This window comes from Stegodyphus dumicola, chromosome X1 (genome assembly GCF_044657685.1).
Source record: "Stegodyphus dumicola isolate Sdum_Otavi_A_Nest chromosome X1, ASM4465768v1".
In the NCBI taxonomy this organism is placed as follows: domain Eukaryota; kingdom Metazoa; phylum Arthropoda; class Arachnida; order Araneae; family Eresidae; genus Stegodyphus; species Stegodyphus dumicola.
Window position 1 is genome coordinate 161,764,394 of NC_140780.1, and position 24,080 is coordinate 161,788,473.

Sequence of the window (24,080 nt, forward strand, 5' to 3'; positions counted from 1 at the left end):
TAATGATATTATTTTTAAACCGTAATAAAAAAAAAAACTTTCAGTGTCTCTCTATAACTTGGAAAAAAAACTGATATTGCTTATACTATTTGTGTTATTCATTTTAAAAATAAAGTAGTTTCCCTGCCGCACCCTGTATATGCATGCAGATATACATGTACAAATACATATGTGTAAGCATACATGTATTTAAATGTATATGTACACTGCCCCCCCCCAAAGGGACAGTTCTATATCTCCCATTCTACTGGGCCGATTGACGAAATTCAACTTTTTCTTGTCTCGAAAGCATGACTTAGGATATATATTAGATTTATATATAGCATTGTTCTAATATAGGTATTTTGACACAAAATCGGACTTTTTCTGAAATAACATACCATTTTTTTTTCATATTTAAATTCTACGTCTCAAATTATGCCAAACTACAATGTTTCATAAAAATCGCACGAGTAGTTTTTAAAAAAATAGCTCTCATTTTTGCTCCTCATTGTTAATTGAATTTGGTATATATTTATTAATCTCTTTTTTATGTCAAGCTTATTTGATTTTTCCTTTCACATTACAAAATTCAGGTTCATTCCAAATAAAATTCATGCATTTTTTATGATTTATTTTTAAAATTTGTATTTTTAAATAATTTTTATAAATTTGTCTAAAACAATTTTTAATTATAATCTATAAAACTTTTACCATCATCTTAAAATAGATTTATTTCTAAGCATACCTGCAAAATATTAAAATTTTTTATTCAAAATTTCCGAATTTATATATTTCCGCTTTTTAAAATTTGGCATATTTGTTGAAAGCGATAATAACATCAAATGTGGTTTAGACACTTTGTTAAAATTATTTGGAAGTAGGAATGCGTGACTTTTTTTTCTGTAAATGCACAATGTAAAAAGGTAGGAACAATGTGACTTTTTTTTCCTTCTCCTACACAATGGAAGGGAAAGGAAAATTGGTTGCCATATATTAAAAAGTTCGCCAAGTTAATTATTCTTGGTTCAAATTGAAAAAAAATTTCGCCAAGATAAATTCTTGGATTTCTCCATAAATTTTACAAAATTTAATATCTAGGCATAATTAGAGTCGTAGAATCGAAGTATGGAAAAAAATTTGGTATGTTACTTCAGAAAAAGTCCCATTTTGTGTCAAAAAAACTATGTTAGAACAATGCGATATATATATATCTAATATATATCCTAAGTCGCGCTTTCGAGACATGAAAAACGCAAATTTGAATTTTGTCAATTGGCCAAGTAGAACGGGAGATATAGAACTGTCTCCCCTTTTTTTTTGCACAGTGTACATATAAAAGAACACATACACATTTACATATGCATTATATACACATACATACATATACATTTACATATGCATTATATATGCATTATATACACATACATACATATACATGCATATCAACACATGTATACATGAACACATATGCACATGCCCATACAGGTACTGGATAAAGATATGGAAACATCTGGTAAAAGAATGAATTGGTTCACCAGTATGCTGTAAGATTGCCTTCTGCATTCAAGATTGTCTGATTTTTCCTTCTCCTACACAATGGAAGGGAAAGAAAAATTGGTTGCCATATATTAAAAAGTTCGCCAAGTGAATTATTCTTGGTTCAAATTGAAAAAAAATTTCGCCAAGATAAATTCTTGGATTTCTCCATAAATTTTACAAAATTTAATATCTAGGCATAATTAGAGTCGTAGAATCGAAGTATGGAAAAAAATTTGGTATGTTACTTCAGAAAAAGTCCCATTTTGTGTCAAAAAAAACTATGTTAGAACAATGCGATATATATATATCTAATATATATCCTAAGTCGCGCTTTCGAGACATGAAAAACGCAAATTTGAATTTTGTCAATTGGCCAAGTAGAACGGGAGATGTAGAACTGTCTCCCCTTTTTTTTGCACAGTGTACATATAAAAGAACACATACACATTTACATATGCATTATATACACATACATACATATACATTATATACACATACATACATATACATTTACATATGCATTATATACACATACATACATATACATGCATATCAACACATGTATACATGAACACATATGCACATGCACATACAGGTACTGGATAAAGATATGGAAACATCTGGTAAAAGAATGAATTGGTTCACCAGTATGCTGTAAGATTGCGTTCTGCATTCAAGATTGTCTGATTTTTCAGAATAAACAAATATACTGGAAGGAAAGATAAACAAAATTACAATGAAAACCATGCAGTGTCAATCATTTTGCAGCTAAGAACTTGGAACTTGCACAAGACTTTTATTTTGTCACACCTGACATATTTTTAAAATGCAGAATTAGCTATTTCTGAAAAAAATTAAGAACTTAGGAAATGTGATATAAAGTGGGGTAGGGAAAAGTTGGTGTCACAACTTTTCAGAGATACACTGAAAAGATTAATACAGTATCTGTTCAACTCTGATGGAAATGCAAGCCTTAAGGCAATTTTCCATGCTGTATATGAAATTGTCCAGGAGCTCCTATGGTACTAAAGTATATTCATAATAAATAAATTTACTGGAGAGTGCTAAGTGGAGACTACAGTGATGCAAGGCAGCATTTTAATGCATTCTACACATGTTCTATAAAAATGAAATCTACAGAATATGTAGGCCACTTCATCAGCTGGATTCCTTGGCCCTCATGACAATCAGCATGATGATGAGGGCACATATTATAGTCCATTTGGAAGAAATTACAAATTCAACCCCTAAATAACTTTACATAAAAATCAAGAACATCGTCTCTTCATATTTCTGCATTCTCAATAGGAATGGTTCAGACTGAAACTTGCCAATACCATGATTCCACCACCTCTCCACTGATACCTTTCATGGATGTTTTCAGATTTATTGAATGTGTTTTGTTTCCTTTGGATTGTATCACATCTGGTAATGTTATCTAAACAAACAAACAAACAAAACGGTAAACAAAACTTGGCTTCAGTACTTGGTACTCCACCTTGGATCTCTGCACCTCTACAACTACACACATTTCATGGCTTGAATATACAAAACATGAGTTTCTTGTATACAATCTTCTTTTGCTCAGCCTATGGCTCATGTTGATAGTATTTGTTTATAAAGCATAATTTTAAGTTTTAATATTTTGGCAACATTGATATTAAATTGTAAAAAGAATGAGTTAAAAATGTATCTGGAAGAGAGAGTTTTTTATTATTATGGTTTGGTAGAATGTGGTAAGATTTCTTATGTCTGATTTTCTTTAATAAAGTTTTCTTTTTGTATATTGCCATAATGTATTTTTGTTAGAAGTGGATAATTCTTTTGAGAATGTTATATATATGCCAATCTTAAATAACCAACATTTGGTAGCAGAGCGTGGTTGTCCCTCTGTTAATAAACTTTCAGATAGAACATTGATGTTGTTTAGGCTTAACAAAATAGCCAATTTCTCTAAGAGATAAATTAGACTTGTATTATAATTAGTGAATATAAATTAGAAAATATGGCATATAATATGATAGATTTGAGTCATATAGAAAAATTAAGTGACGATAATTATCTTATTTGGGCTAACAGAGTTGAAAGTGAATTAAGAAGTTTAAAGATATGGAGAAGTGTGATAGAAGCTGATGAACCACCAAAACCATATAAAAAGGATGATGTTAATTTTGAAAATGAAATAAAAACTTGGGAAATATGGGATGATAATAACGCGATAGCAAGAAATATAATGAATCAAACTATGACAGCTCCACAAGCGTTAAAATATGCGAATGAAAAGAACGCAAAGAAGTTATGGGAGAAAATCAAAAATGAAATGGCGGCAAGAACAGAAGATATTCAAATCAAATGCAGAATAGAATTAGCTCAACTGAAAATGAGTCAAAATGAATCAGTAGATGATTATATGAATAGAGCTGTTATTCTGAAAAGTAAAAGTATTCAAGTTGGAGATGAAATAAGAGATAAAGAATTAATTTACTTCATACTAGAAGGACTTAGAAAGGAATTTGAATTTGATGTTAAAATTATTAAAAGCAATAAAGAGAAAGATCTAGCTTCAATTAGACAAGCTTTAAAAGAAACAGAAGGAAAAATAAACAAAGAGGAAAAGAAATAGAAGTAAGTTCTAAGGCAAAAGAAAACTGGATAAAATTGAAATATGAAAGAAGATGCTTTAATTGTGGAAAATTAGGACATTTAATAAAAGAATGTTGAAATAATAATAATAGTATAAAGTGCTTTTGATGTGAAAATTCGGCCACAAATCAACTGAATGTAAAATGAAAACTAAACAAGAACGCCGACAGCAGAGAAATGTAACAAATAAAACTTATAGAATGTCAAGCAAGGAAAGAGAATATGAATCAGCTACATGCTTATTTGAAGTATCTAAGAAAATAGAAAGCTCATATCTTAATCAAAATAGAAATGATGGAAAGAATAAAATAAATAAACAAGAGAAGAGAAAAATTAAATGGATTATTGATTCAGGAGCCACATCTCACATGGCAACTAATAAAGAAATATTTACTAATTTTAAAGATGAAGAACAACAAATAATGATGGCTGAAAAGGGGGTCATGATCAAATCAGTTGGTATTGGTAACATTAAAATGCAAACTGATAGAAATAAGAACATCTTGAGAGTAGAAAATGTTCTGCAAGTACCGAATTTAAGTGCAAATCTGCTGTCAGTATCAAAAATTGTAGAGCATGATTTAAAAGTAATTTTTACCAAAAATAAAGCAGAAGTGATCAATAAACAGGGAAACATTCTATATATAGCTAACAGGAATGGAAATAAATTTGAAGTTGAAGGAAATATTGTTGAAGAAGCTAAAATTAGTTATGTTAATGATCTATGGCATCAGAGACTAGGTCATATAAATTATCAAAGGCTGATAGACATGAAAAAACACTCATCGGTCATTGGATTAGAAAATGTAAAAATTTCTGAAAACAATTGTGAACCTTGTACATTAGGTAAAATAACACGAACATCTTATAAAAATGTGAAATTTAAGCAATCTGAAGATATTTTAGAATTATGGCACATAGATTTAGTTGGACCAATTGAGAAATCAATAGATGGAAGTTGTTATTTTTTAACAGTGGTAGATGATTACAGTAATTTCATATTTGTGATAACAATTGAGAAGAAGAGTGAAACTTCAGAAGCTCTAATCAAACTTATCATTCAAGAAGAAAGACAAACAGGAAAGAAACTAAAAAGAATTCGTAGTGATAATGGTAGTGAGTTTTTAGCTAAAAATATAAAAGAATTTTTTGAAAAAATGGGAATTAAACATGAACTTACAACCCCTGCTACTCCGGAAAGTAATGGAAAAGCTAAACGTTTTAATCGCACTATCATTGAATCTGCTAGAACTATGTTAATTGATGCAGAATTACCGATAAAATTTTGGTCTGAAAGCGTTAACGTAGCTGTACATGTGAATAACAGGAATCACAAAAATGATAAAAGGTTTACACCATATGAAATAGATAAAGGATGCAAGCCTAACACTACTTATCTTAAAAGATTTGGATGTGAAGCATATGTTCATATAAGACGAGAAAAACATAGAAAGATGGATCTAAAAGCTAAAAAAGGAATTATGATAGGCTATAGCATGAAGAGAAAAGCATACAAAATTTATATCCCTGAACTAAATAAAATTCAAGAAGTGAGAGATGTAAAATTTGATGAACAGAAACTTGGATCACCTTTACTAAAAGAAAATTATTTAAATTTCGATAAAAATCAAATATTAGAAGAACTTATTATTTTTTATAAGGAACAAACTAATAGAAATGAAAATAATTCAGAAATAACTAACAGATACTATAGAGAAGATAATACAACAGATGAAGAAGCTGAGAAAATTTTGCCATCCAATAGTGATGATAACAATTCATTGGAAAAGCCAACTGAGTATCCGCAAATAAATGAAGAACCTGGAAATGATAATCATGGAAATTCTGTACAGAAAAGACCAGCGCGAATTACGAAGCCCCCAGAAAAATTAAAAGATTATGTAGTATACAATACAAATGAAGGATTACCTAAGACGTATGATGAAGCTATAGAATCTGCTGAAAGTGAATTCTGGCTACAAGCAATGACAGAAGAATTGAGTTCAATGGAGGCTAATGAAGTCTGGGAATTAGTTGAAAGACCCATCGATAAGAAAGTTATTAAAAACTGCTGGATATTCTCAAAAAGGGATGAAAAGGGTAAATTAGAAACAATTTACAAAGCAAGACTAGTAGCGACCGGATTTAATCAAAGAAAAGGAATTGATTATGAAGATGGATTTAGCCCAATAATGAGACTTGCAACCTTTAGAACATTACTATCAATTACAGTTTACAAAAACTACAAAATAAGATTTTTCGATGTAAAAACTGCATATTTAAATGGATACTGGGATAAACCAATTTACATGGAACAACCACCTGGCTTTATATCAGATCCGAACAAAGTATATCTTGTAAACAAAAGTATATATGGATTACCACAATCAGGAAAATACTGGTATGATGAATTATGTAAAGTTCTTAAAGAAAAGAATTTAACTAGACTAAAGTCAGATCCGTGTGTTTATATTTATAAAGATAAGATCAAATATTTTATCATAGCAGTATATGTGGATGACTTAATGGTGATTGGAAATTCAAATTCTGAGATAAATGACATCATCTCTCAACTATCTAAATCGTTCATATTACGAGAAGTCACTCAAACACAAAAATTTTTAGGAATAGACATCCGGCAAGAATCTGGAAAACTTATACTCAGTCAAGAAAACTATACAACTAAAATCTTAAAAAACTTTGAAATGGATGAATGTAAACCTATCAACACTCCAGGAATATTGGGTGAAAATCTTGATGACATAGCATCTTCACCACCTGTGCCGAAGACAAAATATCAAGAAGCATTAGGTTCATTGATGTACTTAGCAACAGGCACAAGGCCAGACTTAGCTTTTGCAGTAAGTAATTTGTCAAGATATAATCAAGATCCCAGAGAGAAACACTGGAAAGCTGTAAAGAAGATATTTAGATATATTAAAGGAACACAAAATACTTGTTTAGTGTATACTTCAGACAATGGGAAACTAAATGCTACATCAGATGCAAGTTGGTGTACCACTGAAGATGGAAAATCATTTGGAGGTTATTTCATTAAATTAGGCAAAAATTTCATAAATTGGAAGTGCAACAAACAAAGAATAGTTGCTCTATCTACAATGGAAGCTGAACTTTTAGCATTATGCGAATGTGCATGTGAAGTTAAATGGTACATCTTTTTACTTGAAGAATTTGGTCAAGATGATCTAATTGACAAACCAATAGGAATTAAAACAGACTGTCAAGCATTAATAGATTGGATTAAAAAACCAAAACAAAGTAGCAGTTCAAGGCACATTAATAGAAAATATTTCTTTGTTAAGGATGAATATGAAATGAATCAAATCATTCCTCAGTTTGTGTGTTCACAAAATCAAGAAGCGGATATTTTAACAAAGTATCTACCTAGGGTGAAATTAAAAGATGAACTATTAAAGTATGGACATGACTGATTAAAATTATATCTTTAAATACAAATAAGGGGAGATAGTATTTGTTTATAAAGCATAATTTTAAGTTTTAATATTTTGGCAACATTTATATTAAATTGTAAAAAGAATGAGTTAAAAATGTATCTGGAAGAGAGAGTTTTTTATTATTATGGTTTGGTAGAATGTGGTAAGATTTCTTATGTCTGATTTTCTTTAATAAAGTTTTCTTTTTGTATATTGCCATAATGTATTTTTGTTAGAAGTGGATAATTCTTTTGAGAATGTTATATATATGCCAATCTTGAATAACCAACACATGTTATACCTGGATAGTCTAGTTCTTGTAGCTGCAGTGAACTCCCTTGCAATCTATGGTGATCTAAGTTATCAGTTATAATCTAATTTTTTTTCTTTCAAACATTGTCAAACAGTAGTGCAGAGTCTGTTGAAGCATGCTTTCGACCTTCATTTAATTGACTGCATACATCACCAGCAGTTTTAGCCATTTCCAGATTTCTGACATAACACTTTTGGCTATATTTAGATCTTTAGCCTTGCGTCAACGTCTATCCTGCTTCCAATCTCCCAGTTACACACCATTTCTTACATGTCAGATGCATTCTCAATGACATATTCCACCTTTCACATACAAAACTTTTATTCAGCTATTCATAAAATACTTGAAATTAGAATTCAAAGCTGCTCTTTGTCCTCCCTTTCAGATGTGGCAAAGGAATGAGCTTAAAAACTTGCATAGTTCTGTGTAGCAAAGATAAATCCTGCAGGATTTCATGGTAATGTTGGCCTTAAGCTTACCAACCTCTACATTTCACTGGACTCTATTTAGTAGGATTAATATTTTAAGGTTTACTTTAATTAATTATTTAACTGACTATCATTACTATGTTTGTCAGCTCCCACCAGGAAGCAAATAAGCTAATTGTATATAAGAACATAGCTCTTGAAATTTACAGAGAGAGTACTGGCAGCAATGCTGACCTTTGGAATAGTTCTTTGACTAGCTCTGAGAATTATTTTAGACCATGGATTTATTTGAAAGCCGAGTTTGCTCACACAATTACAAAAATGTCTGAGCCAAAGCTTGCTAGGACTTTGCTTCATAAATTTCTGGTATTAACTTTGTTAAAACTTTACACTTTCTGTTACCTTAATCGCACAAGTAGAGGGAATTGTTTTATAACCATGAGCTTTGCAAATTACTAAGCTGCTGCTGTTGCTTTGATAAAAATTTTTGCTTAAACCGTCTTCCGAGTTTGTATTTGTCATACTTAGATGGGATGATGAGTTTCCCGACAGTTTCACATGCAACTAAAGTTTAGTTTAGGAAGTTGTTGTTCTCCATTACATAAAGCACATTTTTTTAATAGCTGTTCCTTTAGTTTTTAGCTACTAGTGCATAAACCATAAGTGCTGAATAATATAATGCTAAACTATTGTTACAGAAAAACTAGCTCAAGTTCTTGATGGATGACTGAAGGACCAGAAGTGTGCCTGAACTTTATTCTCTAAAACTGACTATAGGTACTCTAACATATCAGTTTTGATACTTGAATGGGTCATGAAAGGCTGAAAATCTCATCAGTGTGTTCACCAATATGAAATATGTGATCTGAAGCCTTATCATTTTAGAAAAGAATATCACTTGCAGGAGACAAGGTTTGCACCAGAGGACGGATTTGGAACCTTATGATAAGTTCTTGATAGTGATATGAACATGTAAAATAATGGAGCTGGGAAAATATTATTATGTGGTTGCCACCTCTGCATGCTTCACTGTCAATAATAATAATAAAAAAATCTGGATCGAAAGTTTGGGTTGGTGTTCTCTGAATGAAAATTTGTCATCAAGCTGGAAACAGTGTGCAAACTGATTCATGAAAGCAGATGATAGTTATAATTGATGAATGATCCAAATTTTATGAATATTGGACCATTCTTTGCTTTGCATTCACTTCATTAATCTGAAGTTTGGTGATTCCATCTCTACCATAAATTCCCTGCTTATAAAATTATATTCTCATTGTTTTTGTATTGGCTGAAATTGAAAGCATGCTTTTCAGCTCAGCGGTTAATTCTTAACCCATTGTCTTTTAATTTTTGATCATAATCCTCCGCAATGTCTTTTTTTCTCAGTAGTTCAGTAAACAGTTTGCTGATTTTCAGAAGCCAAATTATTAGGTCATGTAATCAGATGTAATATCCCACGATATGCTGAATAAATTCGCTGTCTTTGAAACCCAGTAAACTCAGCTATGATCATTTTCAACTCCACTAAACAATAGCCTGAAAGCAACTCTGATTTCTTATTGGTTTGACAGGTTTCTTACCATAAAAAAATCTAAAGCAGCTATGAGCTATGGAAGCATATTTATTTTAAAGAGGAAAACATTTGTTGTCCAGTTCCTATATGCATGTATATATATATATATATATAATAGTAAGAAATGCAGAATTAAATACACAAAGCCATGAAATCCAAAACCAATAAAATCTCAAATTCCTTAACAGAAATGGAAAAAAATCAATTGTTTCTAAACCAGAAGAAATTCTGAAAACAACAAAAAAATTTGTAATACTGTTATATATATGATAATTATTCAAATTTTTAAGCTGAAAACATAAAGGAGAATGATTTTCAAATTTGATTTGAAATTTCTATTTTTAACTGTGAGGACTAAAAATATTTTCTTCATAAAACTTCAAGAGTTAATGACACAGCAAGAGTTAAAGACACTTATGAATATTTTCAGTTTCACACAATGAGCATCTTAATCAAATGTTCTGAGTTACCAAAATTACTATAATCTATCACATACAAATAAGTAATAGTGATTTTAATGCAATAGATAAAACTTTTCCATCCCAGTTTCAAATTCCAAAGTTCTAACCTGAATTCCAGATTCCAAGGTTTTCCTGTTTGCTGGCACAAATGAAAATGCAGAAGACCTTGAACTTGAGGTTTGTTTGGAAAAAATATTATTAATTTTATCCATTAGAAAAGAACAATATCAGTTAAAATTAGTTGCCAAATTTTTTAAGATCAAAATAAATAAATATGAAATTTTTTTGACCACTAAACATGAATTTGAAATATGAAAATTTGGCAACAGTTTGAAAGGACACAAACAGCATTGCATTGTAAATATATTTTTAATCATAAATTTGCATTTATTTTAAAGATAATTATTTCAATATTACGTATTTCTAAATGAGAATGGCCTACAAAATATATTTGCATACATTTATTAATTTGTATTATTTTATACATTGAGTTATTCATTTCATCATTAGCATAAATCTTAGATAAGAGATTTGGAATTTTGTGTGACGTTTTGAAATAGTAAAGTAAGTAAAAGTATGACTAAAGGAATTACAGTTTCTTTACTTATTGTCTCTTTGTTGGAGTTTGGTAAAACCTAAGAGGATTTATTTGCCTAAAGAGAGATATGCTTTTCAAGCAGACTTTCTAAAGGAACTGGCTCTTATTTACATTACACATGAGGAAAACTGTGAAAACACCCATGTAACCAGCCTGCTCACTGAAATTTAAAACTGAGTCAAAATATTCAGTAGATTTATTCACTCGGACACTGGTGGGGTACTTTAATTATTACAGACTATTTAAGATAAACTGGAAAATAAAATATATCCTATAAGCATATTAGAATGTCAAAACAACCTAAATCAGCTATATGATTAAAATTTCAGACACAGAAATCCAAAGGGTGTGAGAGAATAAAGATTTTACTTACTTCAGACCAAAGCCCAGTTTCCCATTTATAAGGGCATGGCTTTAAATTGCACTTTCGTTTTCTCTTAGGCTTATGCTGTGATGCACAGAATTCATCAGACACACGGGTATACTCATGATCCACACAAACAATCTCTCGTGTTTTGTAAGTGAGACCACATGAAGCATGGCACTAAAAGATTTCAGATCAGTCCATTAAAGTTTATAAAATGAATTTAAAACCATCAACATAGCATACAATCCAGATATTTATACAATTATTGATAAGAATTTCTTTTGAATTTTCAATTAAACATAAAAATTAACATAATATAACTGAGACTAATAGCTATTTACAAAATTAAAACATCAAACTCCTAGTATGTATAACCTTTCTTTCAAAAATTTTTTCATTTTACTTACAGAGAAAACAGATGCAAAAGAGTTCTTTAAAGAGAAATACTAAAATTAGGCAAAATTCAAACACAGACTGATGGCAGTTTTTCAAAGATAGGTGATAAATAACTAACAGCAAGGAACATTAAACTTGTCACAAAGGAATTTTCCCTAACTTTAAAAGTGGAATTTTTCTAGGATAGTTTGCTAAACATAAATCAGGGAGGAACAAACTGCAGCCTGTGAGCCCTAATACAGTTCCAAGGCCCCTTAACCCTTCAGCACACACGCATCACTGCACTACGTTAATACACGTGCGGGACAAATTTTACCCCAGTGTTTGTTTTTCGGAGTTCACCCCCAACATATAAATAAATTAATTTTCTTTGTTTTAAATGAATATATAAATGACTACTAGCTTTGTGAATTCTGTTAAACCTTTCTTCCAGTTTTAATTTGAGATAATCTTACTTTAAGTTATACAAACATTTCCATACTGGTTACGTAAAGTAAGCCATAAAAATCGAAATTTATGCAAAATTACTAAATTACTACTATAACATACATATATGATTTCTTATATTAGAAAAATTAGTTTTCATATGTACATATTTTTAAACATAAGTGTTTATTATAAAGAGTGGTTTGATAAAGCACTAGAGGAATATGAAAAGGCTGCATTCTTACTAGCTTTTTTCCTTAAAACTCAATATAATGTCATACAATTATTCATATCAAAGAATAGATTCTAAATACGAATATTAAAAAATATAAATAACACATAGGTTTTCCGCCCCTCCCCTCCTACCCGAGTTTAATTATTCAAATAATCTCGTTTTGAACAATCCTCACATAGTGTGACAACATATTTTTACAAACAATTTTTTAGGGTGAAGGTCTGCTGCATTTTCTATTCCTGCCAACCTTTATACTTCAGTTTTGAGTTCTTTCGAGAGAGATAGAATTGCAGCCCTTTTTAGGACATGTTCTTTTACAAGCTCTAATGCTAAATTTTTAAAAAAAGCTCTTCGGTTCATATTCACTTGGTCGTTATTTGATCTATGAATAATAAAAGCAGTTATACCTGCAATGTTCATTAGTCCGAAAAATACCGTTAGAGGCCAGCAGCGGCATTTTCTTGAAACAGACTAAGTTCCACATAACTCATCAACAGTATAAACATCACCTTTTGTAGAGTTGCAAAAAGTAATCATTTTGAGTTTGAGCTGCTCTTTAGACAATGGATCAATTTCATTATCCTCATGCATGGATGATAGAACAAGAACCGATTTACTCTTTTCTGGAACATATGAAGTAAGAGATAATTCTTTACCTCTAAACCCAAAATGCGAAGAGTACAGAAGCCTGTTTTATTTGGCAGTAAGTTTTCTGGAATTTCACGCTTATCTTTTCGAAGTGTCCCAAAACATGTCAATTTGTGATTTTTCAATAATGCATTGGCCAAAGGAGTGCTCATGTACCAATTATCCATAGTTATATTTCTTTCAGTTCCACTTATGGGCGCAATTAGTCTTTGTACAACATCCAATGTCACATTCATCCCATACGAACATCCAATGCCACAATGATTGTCTATATAGTCTGACAGGCTGCTTACCTGCATAAATTTCTAGCTTGTATGCGTAAAATGTATGAGAATCGCACAAAGCAAAAGTTTTTATTCCATTATCTTGGGAGCTTACTTTTTATATATTGTCTGAATTGACACCTTTCTCGAAAGGGTTCTAAGATAAAGAATATAATTTTCGTATATTTTTGATAAATATTTCAAAAACATTTCTAATAAGTGAAAGTCTAGCCGTCATCTTCCACTCTGCTTGTAAATTTATGTCATCAAACCTAATACACCTCAACAGGAAGTGGAATCGGTTGATAGACATTGTTATTTGATAAACAGTCATTCCGTTTCCATGAGTTGACCACAAATCTTTGCTTTGAAAAGTGTTGCTCTCAGCACTTCAGCGTAATATAATAGGAAAAACAACGCCTTCAATTCAGCTATGTTTATCTCTTGTGCATCATGTTCTCTAGAGAATTTGTTTCTTATTGATGAAATGTAAGTCTTTGTTGATTTCACCAAATCTTCCATTATTTCTTCATGAAAAATTTGCAATAAACATTCAGTTGGATTTTTCAGATTTCTAAAGCTTTTCTTGACACCAGGTAAATGTGTCACTATATTGTTCGGTTGCGTTCGAACGTTTTTCGAAGGTAATGATTTTACTTCAAATTGTTCCATCTTTTCAGATATAAAAATTATCTGATGTCAAAGAAGATATGCTCCCTTGAATCATCATATTATGGTCATAATCAGTTTCGTAAGCACTTTCAGAAATATTATCACACTCAGAATTGGAATCTTCAATTTTGCTATCAGTTTCAACACTAGTGAGAAGAAACCACAGTCGTTACTGTTCTCGATCGTACGCACTCATCTCAATGAATGTCTCTCTAGAAGTGAAATGTTAGTACACGTGCAGGGTAGCTACAATCCCATTGCACATTCCTTCCCCGAAAATACAAAATCCCAAGGACACAGGAAATATTCCTCTGGGCGACCCCTTCCTAACCTTGATCTTGAAAGGTACATGAAGTACTAGAAAGGTTACGTACGACCTTCCCTTATTTTCTAAGAAAAGACTACACGTGGGGTGGATTTTACCCCAGTGCATGTGCTGACGGGTTAAGTGCAGCTTGTAACATAAAAATAAATAAATATTTTTGAAATAACATTCTAATTTGAAAAAAAAAATCATGATGTGACATGCTTTGTTAAGATTCAGTGGTTTTATTTATTAAATTATACAAATATATACATACATAGGATAATTTATAAAAATGTTTTCTTTAAATATTGCTATCTGAGGATTGTATATGTGGTATATTGTGTGTGTTACTTGAGTATATGAGGAAGATTGTGTAAGGTAGTAAAACGGATGTGAATCCGGCTTTAATATTATTACTTCCAATTAATGTGCATCCATTTTAACACCATACACAAATTTCCTCAGGTACGATAGGCTTAAAAGAAAATTTTGTTTTTAAATATTGCCTTATACTAATTGCTTTTAATTATATTCTTTGCAGCTTAAGCACAGGAAGCTTTCAATTAAATGCTTCTCAATTCAACTTCTTTTCATACTTTTGTTTTTCATCAGTTTTCATTCATATATATAGTATCACAATTTTTTATATTTTTTTTATTTAAGAACAAAATTATTCCAAGTATTTTCACACCATATGTTGCTGAAAATTAATCAATATAGACAAAAAGTAAGAAATTTAGAACTTCACAAAGATCCAAAAGAAGTGAAATTCAATACCTAAATTTCAAAATACCCTATAAATATGTAGAATAAGAATTGAAGAAATGAGCTTTCATAATCTTAAAGAAATTAGACTATTTGATAGAAGAAAACTTAATTTTTCTACAATAAAACTTATAAATTAGTACTCGAATACATATAAAAAAGTAATAGCAAATACAGATTTTAATCAAATTAACTGAATTAAAAAATTTTGCACTAACATAGAACAACAGCAAAATATACTGTCATTCTTACAAAAATTTTAAAATAAGATGAAATTTCAATTTACTTCATTAACAGTCTTTTAAAAAAAGCTGGAGAAATTTACAACCCTATAAAATTTTTTAAAAGTGTGAATTTTTTATCTGAAAGCTCACATAAAGATAAAGAAGGCTGTTTTTAGGAAGTTTTATAGTATTTCATTTTATTTCCATTAATGCATAATATTATTTTAACTACAATTTTTCTTGACTTTACTTTTATTAACAAAGGGACTACTATATTCTTAGCCTTGTTCTAGCCTTGTTTCTTTTCTTCCTTTTCTCTTTTTAAAAAATATAATTTTATTACTGGCAATTAAATTACCATTTAGGAGAATTCTCCTTTGCCACCACCAATTAGTTTTGCCAATGATGCCAAACTATGCTCTTCGTTTCAAAATTTCTAATTGGTTAAAAACGTTCTGTATTGTATTTCTACATTTTAATTTCAATTTTTGAATTTTAATCTTGCATTTTATGAAAAAGTGTACTTTACTGCTTTAACATTAGGATTTTCTTTAAATGAAATACTAATATATGTCTCTAATGGGTTAACTCTGTGACCAATAAGTTTTGTATTAATTCAATTCTAATTTCAGTTAAAAGTGTCTTAAGTAATTTCAATTGCTTTATTGTACTCAGAATTTTTACTTATACTGCTTCAGGGAGGACTTCAAAATTTTCATATTAACTGTTATAATTAAATACTTTAGAATGGTTCATCAGCTAATTTCAGATAACAGAAATGCAGTGGTTTTCAAGTGAAAGGGGGGATGATATTGAGTCTGATGTATACTCCTCTTGATCACGATGTATCAGATTTGACCAAATTCTTCTTTTGCATTTTTTCTGGTTTTGTAATTTTTTAGGTTTCAGTACTTCATATTTCTTAAATTCCTATTTTACATATTTATGGGGTATTTTGAAATTTAATGGTACTGGATTTCACTTCTTTTGGGTCTTCCTGAAATTGGTTCTAAATTTCTGACTTTTTGTCTGTCTGTCTCTCTCTCTATATATATAATCAAGAGATAACAAATAATCATATCAATAAAAGAGACAAACACACTAACAGGAAGAGCATTTAATATATATCCAAACTTAAACAAAAAGCATAATAAAATAACAAGCAATTGACAACTTTTTCGAATTCTTCAAGAAGCAGCCAAAAAATTTTAAACACAGCCACATTCTAAAGTATTTCAATTTTCTGAATAATATCTGCAAGATATTATTCAGAAAATTATCAAAATAAATTTATGAAATAATCCAAAAATTAAGTGGTTAAAATTAAGTTTTTCAAGTAATGTAAAATAATATTGGAAGGTCATTAAAAATGCTAATAAAAATGCCAATAGGGTTTTCCAGTTCTTCAGCAGTTTTGACATTTCTGTGATTCCACATTATTTGGAGGCTTATTAATTTACCAAACTGCTTTTCTAGTTTCTAATTTTATAAAATTCTAAAATTATATTGTATAATTTTTAGGGAGCATATAATAATTATGCAGATGATATCTTGATGAAGCTTAATGCTCGAACAGATAATATCTTGATAATTAACTCAAAATGGTAATAAAAATAAATCCTATTGGCATTATTATTAGCATTTTTAATGTAGTAATTTTTTGAAGTAGTAATATTTCATATTACTTTCAATTAGTTTATTTTGAATCATTAACTTTTTGATTTATTTCATGAATTTATTTTTTGATAATCATCCAGATATAATTCCGAAATGTGGCTCTGTTGAAAACATTTCAGCAGCTCCTTGAAAAGATAAAAAAACATATACAACTGTTGTTTTTCACCATTTTGTTTTATTTCAGTTTTGATTTATATTAAATATTCTTTGTGTTAGTAAGTTTGTCACATTTATTGATTTAATTATTTTAATTGTCTCTTGATTATTTAATTAATTTTGCTATAATAATTAATAAACTTAATTCTGAAATTTCAAAGCCCCATATTATATATATATATATATATGTATGTATGAGATAAAAATGCAAACTTCTAATTTTAATTGGCAGTATCCTTTTTTATCATTCATTTTGACTTGGGTAATTCCTCTTTCTGTCTAAATATAATAACTGTTTATAACATATCAATCTAAACTGCTTCATTTCAAAACAAAGCCACACAACAAGATCTTATGTAACAGATAACTTGCAGCTAACTTTTAACCAATTCCTGAATAAGACTTCAATTAAGAACCAAAACGTTTTTATTCACTTTCCTATACTTCTGAAAACGTCACTTTCCACTTTGCTTCACTCTTGCAGTTTACTCTCTTCAAAAATATATTTCTTAAGTTTCTTGGTACCAGTGGAAAATATTCTTTGGGAACAAGGCATGACTGCACTCATTTCATTTATGTTGACTTAATGAAAATTTTGTAACAACCATAAATGAAAAGAAAATTATCGAATTTGGCCACATGCAAATTATCAGGAGGTTGGTGTAATGGAACAAGTTAGTGAATCAGCATGTTTCTGAGCTGGCACTAACACAAATTTATAAATTAGAATTTAATACTTCAATAAACCACACAAAAATAATCATAAAAGTATTTGTGGCTTTATCAGCCTTGGAAGGCTGGATTGGGTAGAGCACAATTTTTCAACATAAATAAATTTGTAAAGAAACAGCATCAAAACCATTAATTTCTTTAAAAATTAAGTAAAAAACTATAAAATGTAGAGCAGACTAAGTCTCAATAACAAATCCAACTACACGCAAACAAAACAGTGCATGAAACACATGATGCAATAGACTTAAGTACAATAAGCATGGAAAACAAGGGAAGTCAGTTTCTAAAGGTGTAACAATAAAGCAACAATTGTTTCGAAAATGAAAGTTATGAAAAATGCTGCACAGAATTCTAAATAACTTGTTGGACATTAAGTAAAACTAAAATATTGTGTCTTGAAGGACTGGGAGAAGTTAACCTTAACATGTGCTTTGTTATAAACACAAATCAAATCGAACATTTTAATTAAGATTCAAAGAGTTTGAATAAATTTTCAAAAGCCGCATTAAACATGGTATAGCAGGAAAATAAACATATGGTACAAGAAAAAAATTGGCAATTTATCTGCGTTATATATCCATAAAGTTGCCAAGCTTATCTAGGGTTGCCTTAACGTCATGTATATGTCACCATATTACACTACTCAGTCCTGTGTTACTATCTGTCCTGTTTTCTCTCAAAATTCTGTGCAAGATAGCTGGTATGCAGTAATACAAAGCATACTGTTCAGAAGTCATTTCTAATAAAGGTATGCAACCACTCCAGCCCAAAATGCAGAAGTAAAGAGAATATTTTACATAATGTCAACTCATTGGTTGGACAAAAGAAACAGGCTGTCAGTAGAGAAAACTGAAGCAATTATGATTCATCATTATAATTTTTAAATAACTTGCACCCAATTTTATAATTATGTGAAAGAAGAAAATGACATAATTAAGAAAGTAAAATCAAATTTAAAATGTGACTGGGTTAAAAAGGATTAGCCTTTCATCTTTTTTATTACTCTATGTGTTCATTTTATTAGATCATTTTATTGATTTTTTAACATAGTAAAATAAACTATTACTACACATATCTTTATGGTTTTTTTTTTATTTATTTAGCACTTAAACATCGCACATCAATGCTTCGCAATTATCCCAACCCTATGTTTACGACATACAAAAAGCTTAAACAAACCATTTTATTAAACTGAGCTGAATGAAAACGCTGTAGTGCTTAGTGTCAAAAAGAGATGTTTGATGAAAATTGGACTGTGTTTAGTAAACGTGTGCCCCCAAAAAAATTAAATTGGATGTGAGCTAATATCTGAAAATGCAAATGAGGAATTCAGCATAATGTTACAAATTATAAGTAACCACAAAGAGTAAAAAGGTAGAAAACGAAAGCAGTTGTAAATTGGTGCAGATTATAGAACTCACTCAAGAGACTTAAAGATGAAGACCTAAAAGATGAAGTTGGCCCATTTTGTTAATAAAAGAAAGAAATAAAGAATCTAATCAAAATTAAAAACCAATGTAAGAATTTTGAAAAAATGCTTAATTCAACTGTGATAAAAACATCCAAACTATACCACTATAATGGTTTAAGGGTAGCCTATCATGATAATAAAGTTTAGTGATGAAAATAAATGTTTAGACTGACAATTGTAATTTAGCACATTGTTTTTTGATTAATTTGTGCAGAACTTTGTTATCTTTTAGTATTTTAACCATAAACACTTTTGCAAAATCATTACTGTTATTACAAATATTTCCAACTCTTTTCGTTTGATTAATAACAGTGTTTACAATGCTCTTTCTGGAGATATTGGATTGCCAAAAAATTAGTTTATTTATATTGGAATTAAATAGTCTTCTTTTGACAACTAAAGTTATTTTGTTGAGTTTGTAAATTGCAGGTCTAATTAATCTGCTTTGGTATCATCTTTGTTAGTTCTATTAAGATATTTAGGATAGAAATTTTGTTTTTGAATTTCATTGTAATTATTAATGGCAATGACATCATTTATATTTCTGAAGGTAAAATTGAAAAGTTCTGGTTTATGGAACAATAAATTATATTCTTTTATTTATTGTTGCTCTTGAAGCAGATTTTGACGGCCTTCAAACATCAAAATCTGCTTCAAGTATAAACAAAAATTATAGAGTATCATTACCAAACACAACAATGATCCAATTATTGACCTGTCTTGTTTCTGCCATGAATTGCACTTTCAGAAATACATTGGCCAGCATCACTAACACATTATTACTGGAGATCTTAAAATTATTAAAAACAAACAATTTTAGTAAATAATTCATGAAACTAATACACTAATCAGAATTTTAACTGCAATCCTAATAAGATTATTTATCTTCAAAAGATTAAACAAAATCTTGAGCAATTTATTTTTACCACCATCTAAAAATACAGCTATGCATTCAACTGCTTTGAAGAATGGGAACACTATGTTTACAATAGCCTGAAAATAATATCAATAAACTTCAAGTATAAAAATAGCATTAATTTTAACCATAATGAACAACAACAATACTAAACAGCTTAAAAGCCAGTTTATTATTACCACTATTGACAAAGCCAAAAACATTCTATCAAGAAATTATTAACAGTGATATAAATAAAAAAATTATAAAATTACTTACCAGACCTTTAAAAGTCAAGAAAGCACACTTAGATTTAAAGTCACCAAAATTTTACAAGAAACCAATCAAATTCAGGTTTATAGCTAATGGGGTGAATAATTACGAAAAGGGACTGGCATTAATTTCTCCAAAATTCTAAAAAACGTTTGCATTGATACCCAGAAACACATTAATATTAATTTGCATAACCACTGGATTAACACCAATAAACAGGAACAATAAAATTGATTGTTTCTTAGTGGTTATTGAAACAACTAATAAACAATAAATTTACAATAGTAAATGCTATTTTGAAAATTTATGCACTACCTTGATACTTAATAAAATTCATAATAGTTTAACTGAACTCTTTACAACATTTTCGCCAGCATTAAAGATCTGATTAGTTTTGATAATTTGGATTCTTATCTTAAATGTACACTTTTGAAAATTTAATTAAATATCAAAATAAAATATATCTACAAATTAATGGTGTTACTATGGGTACCAACTATTCAATTGCCATTTGTAACCATTCTTTTAAACACTTCCATAAACCAAAACCTTTTACCTTTAGATATATAAATGACATCGCTATAAATAATAATAGTGAAACTGAAAAACAAGACCTCTATCCTAAATTGTTAAAATTTTGTTACAAAACTAACAAAGTTAACACAAAGCAGGTTATTTAGACTTGCAAATTTACAAACTTAACAAAGTAACTTTATTTGACAGATTCAATTTCAATACAATTAATGGCAATCCAACACCTCTAGAAAAATCATTGCTAACACTTACTAATCAAACCAAGAGAATTAAAAATATATCTAGTAACAGTAATGATTTTGCAAAAGCGCATAGTTTATTAACTAAAGTACTAAAAGATAACAAAACTCCACATAAACTTATTAAAAAACAATTTGCAAGAAAATTAATGTAGTCAGTCTGAAAAATATTTCATTTATTATAAAATATTTTTGATTAAAATGTTAATTGATTACCATGCTAGGCTACACCTAAACCATTACAGCATTATAATTTGTCTGTTTTTAGTCCAGTTGTATTATGCATTCTTTTCAAAAATCTCAGTTTTTTATTTTGATTAAAATGTTTAATTATCTCTTTCTTTTATTAAGAATATAGTCCTACTTCAGCCAAGCCTGCTTGAGCGAGTTCTATAATTTGTAACAGATAACATTTTTTGTTATTTTTCGTTTTCTACCTTTTTACTTAGGGTTACCTATAATTTTGAACATTAGGCTCTATTTCCTTTTTACATTTTCAAAGTTTAACTCACCTCCCCCCCCCCCCACAAAAAAAATTCCCCCTTTGCTTTTAGTAGACACAGTCTAGTTTTCCTCAAACATCTTTTTTTACATACCACAAAATTTTAATACTATTTATTATGATTTTCTCTGTAAAACAGTGGTTTTTAAAATATAATAGAAATTATTTTTGATACTAATTATTTCAAATTTCTCGTTTGACAAACTGCAGCAAAATGCTACATCAGCTTTAAACTTTTGGCTGGATGCATGTTTACCACATGCATCCAGCCAAAAGCACCTGTAATTTAATATAGAGTATCACATGTTAGGTAATGGCATAGTTAGTAGCATGACAAAGCAAATGGAGCTAAGTAGCATCTTGACTTCACAACAGCGGAAGCTAAAAGTTCACAACAATCCAACATGGAGCCTCACCAAGAGAAGGTTTTGGCTTAAATTAGAAAGGTTTCAGTTCTCGAAATTGTGAGTTCAGGTTCCGAGTTAGTTACCTCATAATGCTGATGACATAACTAATTCGGAGTTACTTGAAATGACACAGTCCAGGAAAGTTATTATTACAATTTTTAGAATAGAGAGGGGAAATTAAAGGATATATATAACAAAATATTAATGCATTTACAACTTGCTGCATTACTGATGTACTTCAAACATTACTGAATGGCACTACAAATATGTTAAGTTTCATCTAACATTGGAAAAAGACAATATTTCTTGTAATGCAGTTAACGTTTAATAAATTAATTAAATTATCTTCACCTTTGTATGTTGATCACTACATTAGTTGTGTAAGAAAATTGAGTATTATTTTTTGGCAACGATCCTCCTAAGCTGACAACTTTGCAGATTTCTGCAAAGCACAGATTGTCATCTCAGTTGTTTTAGAGATTAAAGGGAAAAAAAACTGTTTTCCCCCTTTATAATCACAGCATTGTTCTTTTCTCAAATGAAATTTTTTTTACATTATTGTCGATAGCAGTGTTAATGTTATGAACTCAAATTTACTTAATGCATTTATTTTATGCTTTTGTTTGCATGTGCAATGTCTAATTTTGTATAATTCTTTTGGCAACAACCTACTGTAGTTTAGAAACACTGTTCTAAGAAATTGAAATGCAATGTTACCGCTTGTCTTTCCTTCGCACACTGTAAAGGTAATAAATGCTTTCCTGGTTGTTTAATGTTAAATAAATAAAATTTTATGTAGATTTGCATCACTGACTTAATAATACCTTAAGAGGTTATGGGCCCAGCCTAACTTCATCTGCGTTATAAGAAATTTTATTACTAAGCCTAACTGCGTGAATTCCTCAGAAGTGAAAACAAGTTTTATTGCAATCATGGAAGTATTTAGTACAGAAAAACTTTTAGGATCACAAAATTGAGTGTGATAGAAGTGGATGGTTGAAGGTTTACTTATGAAAAAAGAAGCAGCTTTCGAAGTGTGTTCAGGGGGAAACAGTCAAACCAGAGCCGGTTACCGAAGGTGCTTCCCTCGAGTTCCGAAATATGTAGAACCAAGAATTAACCAAGTTTGACAAGGGTAATAGAGCTGCTTGCAGAAATTTTTTCTGGACATTAGACTCAACAATTTGTGATTTAGTTTCTATGTGAAAATTTCAGAAGAGCAGAGAAAAATGTTAGAGCCATGTAGGGACAGTAAACTTGTTGCTTTAATGGCTAAAGATACTGTTGGAAAAACTGCAAATGAGCAAACATTTTCAAGAAAAAAAATGGACCTCTTAACAAACAGAGAAATCAGTATAAATGTTTTAAGTGTGGCAAAAAGGGTCACTTTAAAAGGGACTGTAAATCCCAGAAAAATAATTATATGACAGTCAATCATGATGTAAAGTCCAACTATGGGGAAGCCTTTATTAGTGAGTGTCTCATTGTAACTGATAATAATGCATGGGTAATCAACACTTGAGCTACTCAGCATATTACAAACAAAATTGACTGGTTTCAATCTTATACAAAATTTGAGCATCAAATTGAAGTAAGAGTTGGTAATAATGCAACAATGAAAGCTTATGGACATTATGCCACATCACTTAAAATGTTAGCACAGAGTTCATGGAGAAACAGCTTCATGGAAAATGTACTGTATGCCCCTGATGCCACAAGGAATTTATTTTCTGTACGCCAGGTGCTAGATCATGGATGCGAGTTTAATATGGCAAATGACAAATGTGAATTTTTGAAATCCAAAAATGTTGTTGCTGTTGGAATTCGCTGTGGTAATTTATTCAAGTTATTGTGCAAAACTGGGTCTCCTGAAACTGAATGTACCCTGAAGTGCAG

At 29.9% G+C, this 24,080-nt stretch overlaps 1 protein-coding gene across 2 annotated transcripts in view; it reads right to left on the minus strand.

The window, feature by feature from the left end:
• LOC118185717 (A disintegrin and metalloproteinase with thrombospondin motifs 9-like) overlaps positions 1–24,080 on the minus strand; it is a 690,813-nt gene that overhangs the window by 65,759 nt on the left and 600,974 nt on the right. For both annotated transcript variants that reach the window (XM_085807434.1, XM_085807433.1), the window contains one exon: positions 11,369–11,539. In XM_085807434.1, the coding sequence (XP_085663560.1) occupies positions 11,369–11,539 (171 nt within the window). The remainder of the gene's footprint in view (positions 1–11,368; positions 11,540–24,080) is intronic.